Source organism: Drosophila ananassae, chromosome 2R, assembly GCF_017639315.1.
Source record: "Drosophila ananassae strain 14024-0371.13 chromosome 2R, ASM1763931v2, whole genome shotgun sequence".
NCBI classification, from domain to species: Eukaryota; Metazoa; Arthropoda; class Insecta; order Diptera; family Drosophilidae; genus Drosophila; species Drosophila ananassae.
The window spans coordinates 8444990-8455267 of record NC_057928.1 but is presented as its reverse complement, the minus strand read 5'-3'; the positions used below and the strand labels follow the sequence as shown (position 1 = coordinate 8455267).

The window sequence follows — 10278 nt, the reverse complement described above, 5'->3', positions numbered from 1 at the left end:
CCATCATTCTGCATCAAAATCTGAGATCAAACTATTTTTTAGATTTTTTCTCAAATTTCCTGGGGCATCCCCTTCAAAAAATTGAAAAATCGCTCGGAAGGACATTTTGGCCCCCTGCGATGGCTATATCTTAACCAATATCCATCCGATTCTTGAGCGGAATGCCTTAAACGATTTGTGGATCGATTCTCCATCATTCTGCATCAAAATCTGAGAACAATATTTTGAAGAGATTTTTTCTCAAATTTCCTGGGGCATCCCCTTCAAAAAATTGAAAAACCGCTCGGAAGGACATTTTGGCCCCCTGCGATGGCTATATCTTGACCAATATCCATCCGATTCTTGAGCGGAATACCTTAAACGATTTGTGGATCGATTCTCCATCATTCTGCATCAAAATCTGAGAACAAAATATTTTTTAGATTTTTTCTCAAATTTCCTGGCATCCGGAATCCCCTTCAAAAAATATGAAAACCGCTCGGAAGGACATTTTGGCCCCCTGCGATGGCTATATCTTGGCCAATATCCATCCGATTCTTGAGCGGAATACCTTAAACGATTTGTGGATCGATTCTCCATCATTCTGCATTAAAATCTGATAACAAAATATTTTTTAGATTTTTTCTCAAATTTCCTGGGGCATCCCCTTCAAAAAATTGAAAAACCGCTCGGAAGGACATTTTGGCCCCCTGCGATGGCTATATCTTAACCAATATCCATCCGATTCTTGAGCGGAATGCCTTAAACGATTTGTGGATCGATTCTCCATCATTCTGCATCAAAATCTGAGATCAAACTATTTTTTAGATTTTTTCTCAAATTTCCTGGGCCATCCCCTTCAAAAAATATGAAAACCGCTCGGAAGGACATTTTGGCCCCCTGCGATGGCTATATCTTGACCAATATCCATCCGATTCTTGAGCGGAATGCCTTAAACGATTTGTGGATCGATTCTCCATCATTCTGCATCAAAATCTGAGATCAAACTATTTTTTAGATTTTTTCTCAAATTTCCTGGGCCATCCCCTTCAAAAAATTGAAAAACCGCTCGGAAGGACATTTTGGCCCCCTGCGATGGCTATATCTTGGCCAATATCCATCCGATTCTTGAGCGGAATACCTTAAACGATTTGTGGATCGATTCTCCATCATTCTGCATCAAAATCTGAGATCAAACTATTTTTTAGATTTTTTCTCAAATTTCCTGGGGCATCCCCTTCAAAAAATTGAAAAATCGCTCGGAAGGACATTTTGGCCCCCTGCGATGGCTATATCTTGACCAATATCCATCCGATTCTTGAGCGGAATGCCTTAAACGATTTGTGGATCGATTCTCCATCATCCATCGATTTGTGGATCGATTCTCCATCATTCTGCATCAAAATCTGATAACAAAATATTTTTTAGATTTTTTCTCAAATTTCCTGGGCCATCCCCTTCAAAAAATATGAAAACCGCTCGGAAGGACATTTTGGCCCCCTGCGATGGCTATATCCTGGCCAATATCCATCCGATTCTTGAGCGGAATACCTTAAACGATTTGTGGATCGATTCTCCATCATTCTGCATCAAAATCTGAGATCAAACTATTTTTTAGATTTTTTCTCAAATTTCCTGGGGCATCCCCTTCAAAAAATTGAAAAACCGCTCGGAAGGACATTTTGGCCCCCTGCGATGGCTATATCTTGGCCAATATCCATCCGATTCTTGAGCGGAATACCTTAAACGATTTGTGGATCGATTCTCCATCATTCTGCATCAAAATCTGAGATCAAACTATTTTTTAGATTTTTTCTCAAATTTCCTGGGGCATCCCCTTCAAAAAATTGAAAAATCGCTCAGAAGGACATTTTGGCCCCCTGCGATGGCTATATCTTGACCAATATCCATCCGATTCTTGAGCGGAATGCCTTAAACGATTTGTGGATCGATTCTCCATCATCCATCGATTTGTGGATCGATTCTCCATCATTCTGCATCAAAATCTGATAACAAAATATTTTTTAGATTTTTTCTCAAATTTCCTGGCATCCGGAATCCCCTTCAAAAAATATGAAAACCGCTCGGAAGGACATTTTGGCCCCCTGCGATGGCTATATCTTGGCCAATATCCATCCGATTCTTGAGCGGAATACCTTAAACGATTTGTGGATCGATTCTCCATCATTCTGCATCAAAATCTGATAACAAAATATTTTTTAGATTTTTTCTCAAATTTCCTGGGGCATCCCCTTCAAAAAATTGAAAAACCGCTCGGAAGGACATTTTGGCCCCCTGCGATGGCTATATCTTAACCAATATCCATCCGATTCTTGAGCGGAATGCCTTAAACGATTTGTGGATCGATTCTCCATCATTCTGCATCAAAATCTGAGATCAAACTATTTTTTAGATTTTTTCTCAAATTTCCTGGGCCATCCCCTTCAAAAAATATGAAAACCGCTCGGAAGGACATTTTGGCCCCCTGCGATGGCTATATCTTGGCCAATATCCATCCGATTCTTGAGCGGAATGCCTTAAACGATTTGTGGATCGATTCTCCATCATTCTGCATCAAAATCTGAGATCAAACTATTTTTTAGATTTTTTCTCAAATTTCCTGGGCCATCCCCTTCAAAAAATTGAAAAACCGCAACCGCAATTTGAAGATTCTGCATCAAAATCTGATAACAAAATATTTTTTAGATTTTTTCTCAAATTTCCTGGGGCATCCCCTTCAAAAAATATGAAAACCGCTCGGAAGGACATTTTGGCCCCCTGCGATGGCTATATCTTGGCCAATATCCATCCGATTCTTGAGCGGAATACCTTAAACGATTTGTGGATTGATTCTCCATCATTCTGCATCAAAATCTGAGATCAAACTATTTTTTAGATTTTTTCTCAAATTTCCTGGGGCATCCCCTTCAAAAAATATGAAAACCGCTCGGAAGGACATTTTGGCCCCCTGCGATGACTATATCTTGGCCAATATCCATCCGATTCTTGAGCGGAATACCTTAAACGATTTGTGGATCGATTCTCCATCATTCTGCATCAAAATCTGATAACAAAATATTTTTTAGATTTTTTCTCAAATTTCCTGGGCTATCCCCTTCAAAAAATATGAAAACCGCTCGGAAGGACATTTTGGCCCCCTGCGATGGCTATATCTTAACCAATATCCATCCGATTCTTGAGCGGAATGCCTTAAACGATTTGTGGATCGATTCTCCATCATTCTGCATCAAAATCTGAGATCAAACTATTTTTTAGATTTTTTCTCAAATTTCCTGGGCCATCCCCTTCAAAAAATATGAAAACCGCTCGGAAGGACATTTTGGCCCCCTGCGATGGCTATATCTTGGCCAATATCCATCCGATTCTTGAGCGGAATACCTTAAACGATTTGTGGATTGATTCTCCATCATTCTGCATCAAAATCTGAGATCAAACTATTTTTTAGATTTTTTCTCAAATTTCCTGGGGCATCCCCTTCAAAAAATATGAAAACCGCTCGGAAGGACATTTTGGCCCCCTGCGATGACTATATCTTGGCCAATATCCATCCGATTCTTGAGCGGAATACCTTAAACGATTTGTGGATCGATTCTCCATCATTCTGCATCAAAATCTGAGATCAAACTATTTTTTAGATTTTTTCTCAAATTTCCTGGGCCATCCCCTTCAAAAAATTGAAAAACCGCAACCGCAATTTGAAGATTCTGCATCAAAATCTGATAACAAAATATTTTTTAGATTTTTTCTCAAATTTCCTGGGGCATCCCCTTCAAAAAATATGAAAACCGCTCGGAAGGACATTTTGGCCCCCTGCGATGGCTATATCTTGGCCAATATCCATCCGATTCTTGAGCGGAATACCTTAAACGATTTGTGGATCGATTCTCCATCATTCTGCATCAAAATCTGAGAACAAAATATTTTTTAGATTTTTTCTCAAATTTCCTGGGGCATCCCCTTCAAAAAATTTAAAAATCGCTCGGAAGGACATTTTGGCCCCCTGCGATGGCTATATCTTGGGCAATATCCATCCGATTCTTGAGCGGAATACCTTAAACGATTTGTGGATTGATTCTCCATCATTCTGCATCAAAATCTGAGATCAAACTATTTTTTAGATTTTTTCTCAAATTTCCTGGGGCATCCCCTTCAAAAAATATGAAAACCGCTCGGAAGGACATTTTGGCCCCCTGCGATGACTATATCTTGGCCAATATCCATCCGATTCTTGAGCGGAATACCTTAAACGATTTGTGGATCGATTCTCCATCAATCTGCATCAAAATCTGAGAACAAAATATTTTTTAGATTTTTTCTCAAATTTCCTGGGCCATCCCCTTCAAAAAATATGAAAACCGCTCGGAAGGACATTTTGGCCCCCTGCGATGGCTATATCTTGGCCAATATCCATCCGATTCTTAAGCGGAATACCTTTAACGATTTGTGGATCGACTCCCCATCATTCTGCATCAAAGTCTCAGAACAGATGTTTTGTTTAGAATTTTTAAAGAAAGTTCACGGGAAGGACTCTATGGAGCCCAGTAATCCGTAATACTAATAGTTCATCTGCATCGAAATATTAAAATCCAAACCACATAAAAACAATAAATTTATCAAAAATATTTGCATGAATTTATTGTTACCATTGCGCATAAATTTATTTAGTGTAGACTACGAAGATTTTGAATATCAAAACAAGACAAGCACATCGTATGGGTTAAGTAATTTTAGCCCGCAACCAAAGAGCCGAAAGCGTTCGCTTTGTTAGTCAGAGTCGGATTGGGAATCGTTGGACAGAACTCCAGGGGCATAACGTAATTAAGGCCAGAAATCGGATATGATTTCAGAGAAGCGACCGCCGCCTCGCTTAGAACTTGGACGACTTGGCCAGGTTAAGGGCTTCGGTGAGCATGCGGCCGAAATCGGCGTGAACCAGGGTGAAGTTCTTGACAGCGCGCTCCTGCAGGAACTGGCTGGCGTTGCTCAAGTGATCGGCAATGTTCTGCACCAGGCGCTTCTTGGCGCACTTGTCCAGTGTGTGCACCCAGAAATCGGTCACCTGGCCGTAGTTATCCTCCGTATCACCGCTACTGTACCGATAGACATCGCCGGTAACCGGGCAGCAGGTGGACAGAGCCCTGGCCCTCGGGCACTCCTGAGGTCCGTTGAAGGAGTTGGGGAAATAGTTGGGAGTTCCGTCCTGGTTGTCGGTGACGTTCATGAAACCATCGCGCTGGTAGTTGTTCACCTTGACCTTGTAGGGACAGTTGACGGGTATCTGCAAGAAGTTGGGTCCCAGGCGATGGCGATGGGTGTCCGAGTAGGAGAAGAGACGGCCCTGGAGCATCTTGTCGGGGGAGGGCTCAATGCCGGGCACCATGTGGGCGGGGCTGAAGGCGATTTGTTCCACCTTTAAGGGAAAATAATAATATTATAAATAAATAGAAAATAAAAAATTAAATACACTTGTTACCTCAGCGAAGTAGTTCTTGGGATTACGATCCAGGACCATTTTACCGACTGGGATCAGAGGATACTCCTTGTGCGGCCAGACCTTGGTGACATCGAAGGGATTGTACTTGAACTTCTTGGCCTCGTCGAAGGTCATCACCTGGATGTACATCGTCCAGCTGGGGAACTTGCAGGTCTTGATCCTGTTGTACAAGTCCCGGATGCTATAGTCGGGATCGCTGCTGGCCAACTGATCGGCGGCCTTCACGTCCAGATTCTTGATGCCCTGATCGGTCTTCAGATGGAATTTGGCGTAGATCGGTTCACCCTTGGCATTGACCAGCTTGAAGGTATGGGATCCGTATCCATTCATGTGGGTGTAGCCATCGGGAGTGCCGCGATCGCTGAACAGGAAGCACACCTGGTGCGTGGACTCGGGACGCAGGGTGAGGAAGTCCCAGAACATGTCCGGATCCTTCAGATGCGTCTGCGGATTCCTCTTCTGGGTGTGAATGAAGCTGGGGAACAGGATGGGATCACGAATGAAGAAGATGGGGGTGTTGTTGCCAACCAGATCCCAGACACCGTCCTCCGTGTAGAACTTGACGGCGAACCCGCGAGGATCACGAGCGGTATCGGCCGATCCGCTCTCACCGCCCACCGTGGAGAATCGCACGGCCAGGGGGGTGCGCTTCTTGACCTTGTCGAACATCTTGGCAGCACAGTACTGGCTGATGTCGTGGGTCACCTCGAAGTAGCCGAAGGCGCCGGCACCCTTGGCGTGGACAACGCGCTCCGGGATGCGCTCGCGATCGAAGTGCGACATCTCGTCGAGGAAGTTAACATCCTGCAGCAGGACAGGACCCCGGGGACCCACCGTTTGTGTGGCATCCTTGATGCCAATGGGCGCTCCATGTCCGGTGGTAACAACTCCCGGAGAAACCTAAAAAATTGAGATACTTTTTTAATTAAATAATTGTTCTGAAAAGCCATTAAAATGTCATGTTTTTATTTAATTTTTTAATGGATTTAATATATATATTTTTAAAAAACAAATAAATTACGTAAGACACTTGGCCTGTTCTGGTTGCAAAGTGCAATTCTCTAATATATATTCTCTTATATAATGTCGGTTCAAAGTGTCCTCTAATCTTATCGTCCCCGGTCCCCAGTGATAATTCTTATTTTTGGCTTTTGGACAGTTTTATTTTTTGATTTTTTATTTTTGTTGCTAATCTGTGGGGTCTTTTTTGGCAAAAACATAAACATAAAGATTGCAGAGCTTTATCTCGTCGAGGGGGGTCAGTTTTAGAGGTCTTTTGAAGTGATTTTGAAAAAAGGGAAAGCAAAAACCTGTCTTTTAAAAAACCTTGAAGCATAAAAAGGCTAAAAAATGTCTTAAAAAATCTTTAAACCATAAACTACAACCTGTGAGCCCCTAATATATTTTAATAAACAAATTGCATCCCACTAAGTGTCCATCACTTATCCTCGAATGTGATCTTTTGTGGCATTTTCAATTAATTTCCCTGGAGTAATCGGACACCACTCCCTATTTATTTGACATGCAAGCTACCTACCCCCTTGATTATAAAGCGGACTCTGCCAGCAATTTGCAAAACTGTCACCGGCAACTGACTGCTAATGCGCACTGTTTTGTTAATAAATTGCCAGAGCCCGGCAACGGCATGCGAAATTTTAATTCGAAAGCGTTTCTAGAACGATGCAATACCACCAACCAGTTGTATATCAAAGTGAAGCCTCTGCCAAACATACAAATTAAGCTACTGTTTATTTAAAAGTCATTAAAAAGTAAGGATTAGTCATAGGGTGGGTTGTAATAAAGGGATTGTCTCTAAAGTAATCTCCTATCTTTTTATCAGAACTTGATAATAAGAAGCTTCATATACATATTTAAAGAGTAAATATTTCACAATAGATTCTTAACATTTCATTATATATTATTTCATCAGCTTTGGTAAAAAACAATCCCCTTTTGAAATGCAAAATTAGCCACCTTGTTTTGATCTTTTTGGAATAAATTTCTAATTTCTATCAGGCTTTTTTCCCTCTTGTTTTTTTTTGCATTCTTAACTTTCTGCACTCTTTTAGTTTATTTTTTGTATACTTATGTGATTTAATCAGAACTGTTTGCACTTTGAAGCAAGAAAGGGGGCCACCACTTCAGGGTGCAGATACCGGGGAATGGGACTCCAATCCCCACCACTCCCCAACAAACAAGTCATTCTGGTTCCTATCAGAGTTGGGGACATATAGTATATGTTTTCAGGCAAAGAGCAGCCTGATAAGAAGACCTCAACCGATCTCAAAATGCAAAAATATAGTAAAAAAAACAAGCAAGTTTTAATTGCAACTTGTAGCAGAATGTCAAGATGTTAATGAGGTAGGCTTAATGATAATTTTTCTTTTTTTTGAAAAGACAACATTGTAGGAGTCATGATGATATCATTTATCAGAAGAAGTAAAGAGGTTGTAGAGGAGCCTCTTTTAATAGTAAATGGAATAATACCTATAGAAACCTTGCATTTCTTGAATTTCGTTCAAGATTCTCAAATAGAAACAAAGAAACTAATTGCCATAATTATTTGAAGCGAAACAAAGGCAAACATTTAATTGCCTGATAGAATGCAGTTTTCACAGTTTCGTCATAGAAGGTCAAAAATCGACTAAAACAACACGAACAGACCACTTTTCTGGGTCATTTCGTAACATATTCTCACATTCATAGTAGTATTACTATACATACTTGTACTTGTTCCACTCCCGATTTGCTGGCGAATTGCATAACCAAATCGGTGAAAGAAAATTAGCATTAACTTATGGCTGGCAAACGCATTTTCCTAGTTGGCCAAAAACAGGTTTCTTCGAGAGTTCGTTGTGCCGCTCGATCGGCGGCTTCAACCAGTTTGTGCAACATTGAGCCGGTTGCACTAAAGTGCATTGACTTCTAGTGACTTATAGTGGCACTTCAGACTACAAACTACAGTACCATCCATACAAATATATTTTTTATAATTTATTTTTATTTTTTTCAGATAGTTTTTATACCTTATTCAAGGTCAAAATGGTCTATTTTTCATAAAAGTGAACAGTTTACCTGTTGTGGCCCTACCTAGTCTATAATTGGCTTACAAATCTAATCTTTTTGGGCCAATTACTTAGCTAGTTTTGCGTTTATCAGATGAATATTTCAATATTTTTATCGATTTATGAGGGGGGGTTGGGAATTTCATTGCGAAAGTGCTGTGTAATTAGAGATCTATAAATAAAAGTTAATTAATTTGTTATTCTTCTATTTTTTTTTATTTTTATTAGAAATGCAGTTCGAATTTCTATAAAATATTTTCATCTTTAAGATATATCTACATATACTTTAAAATTATAATTTTTATTTAGAAAAACACATTGAAACAGTACAAATTTTGGTATAATTAAGCACGATTCTTCAATTGAAAAAATTACTTACAAATTTTATAGATTATACAAAAACAAAAACAAAATAATTAACACAAAAGTGTAAAGTATCTCAAGCACGATTTTCAGACTCTCTTCTAAAACGAGATTGTTTTTTCTTATTTTTTAAGATTTAAAAATATTTATTTTCAAATAAAATATAATTAAGATCTAAAATGGCATGATTTGGCAAATGGCAAAATAATGAAATTCAAAAACAGTGCCAAGTGAAAATGAAAACAAAAAGAAAAACAAAGGTTAGCCAAGGTTAAAGGGTAATTTGAAAAAATAATTAAGCAAACTTTGGATTTGGAATTTCGAACCTAATCCCACAAAACAGCTGCCAAATCCAGTGCAGCTGCCAGGAGGTGATAAACGTTATCAGTGGGTGTGGGGGGTTCTGATAAGATTCTTAAAAATAAAAATTAAAGAGAGTTGAGCAAACAGAGAGCCAAGAGAGCGAACTCTAGCTCTTGAACTTTGAACTGTTCTGAGCAGTTCGCTTTCTTGATATATGTATAATATATAATATTTTTTGCTTTGTGGCAGTTTGCATTTTTAATGATCAAATAACGTACTGACTCTCAGCATTCGTTGTGTTAAGTGTCTTGTTTTTTGTTTATTTCATTTTGAACAATGATTCTCCCCCCCACCACCTTTCTCTTCTCATTCAGAGGCCGGCTCACACACACACATACACCTGTGTCTGGCCTCTCTCTCGCACACACCCACTTACCGTTTGGGAGTTTTTGTAGTCAATCAACTGGTTCGATGCGGCGTCGCGTGCAGCCATTTTGCCTCAATTTTCTATATTTTCAAGTAAAAACAACCTGAATTTTGATGTACAAACTGCTCGGGCACTCGACTGTCAACTAAATAGGGTTGTTGATATTATCCAAAAAATATCATATATCGATATTCTTTCTTTGTTTATATCGGGATATTTCGTTTTTTCCCAAATATTTTCTGTTTTTGACGACTATATTCCTGTAACTCTGGCGAGAAACTGTGCGGATACGTGATACGTTCTACTCTTTTGTTGTTAGGGCCACACAACCAGGTTCGAGTTGGCTCGCAACCAGGTTCTGGTTCGTACCCGGTGAGTGCATAGCCAACCGTTTCGGGTTAGGGTTGTCGAATGGCTTAAAGTTATCGATATCAGTTACAGTTTGTTTCAAATTATTCATTTTTTAAACTAATTGCCCGTTTTTATATTTATTTAATAACTGACTCTCTTTTTTTCGAAAAAAGTATCAAAATTGTAATATTGAGAAAAAACTCAAGTGGAGCGTAGTAATGGATAATCAAACTGTCTGTAAGTTTTGTTTTTATAATAAATATATATGAACCGGT

At 39.5% G+C, this 10278-nt stretch overlaps 1 protein-coding gene across 1 annotated transcript; it reads right to left on the bottom strand.

The window, feature by feature from the left end:
- Positions 1 to 4609: 4609 nt before the first annotated feature.
- On the bottom strand, positions 4610 to 9948 carry LOC6506282 (catalase). The gene is made up of 3 exons (XM_001958166.4): positions 9662 to 9948; positions 5474 to 6394; positions 4610 to 5410 (listed from the first exon to the last, which is right to left on the bottom strand). The coding sequence occupies exons 1-3, from the start codon at positions 9716 to 9718 to the stop codon at positions 4868 to 4870; spliced, it is 1521 nt and encodes a 506-aa protein (XP_001958202.1). The 5' UTR covers positions 9719 to 9948; the 3' UTR covers positions 4610 to 4867.
- Positions 9949 to 10278: the final 330 nt, after the last annotated feature.

What these genes read in the sequence shown, in the direction of transcription:
- LOC6506282 (XM_001958166.4), bottom strand. Translation starts at nt 9,718, where the DNA reads ATGGCTGCACGCGACGCCGCATCGAACCAGTTGATTGACTACAAAAAC. An exon ending in ACTACAAAAACTCCCAAACG is followed by an intron (nt 6,395 to 9,661) that starts GTAAGTGGGTGT and finishes TCAATTTTTTAG; the next exon opens with GTTTCTCCGGGAGTTGTTAC. An exon ending in CCAAGAACTACTTCGCTGAG is followed by an intron (nt 5,411 to 5,473) that starts GTAACAAGTGTA and finishes TTTCCCTTAAAG; the next exon opens with GTGGAACAAATCGCCTTCAG.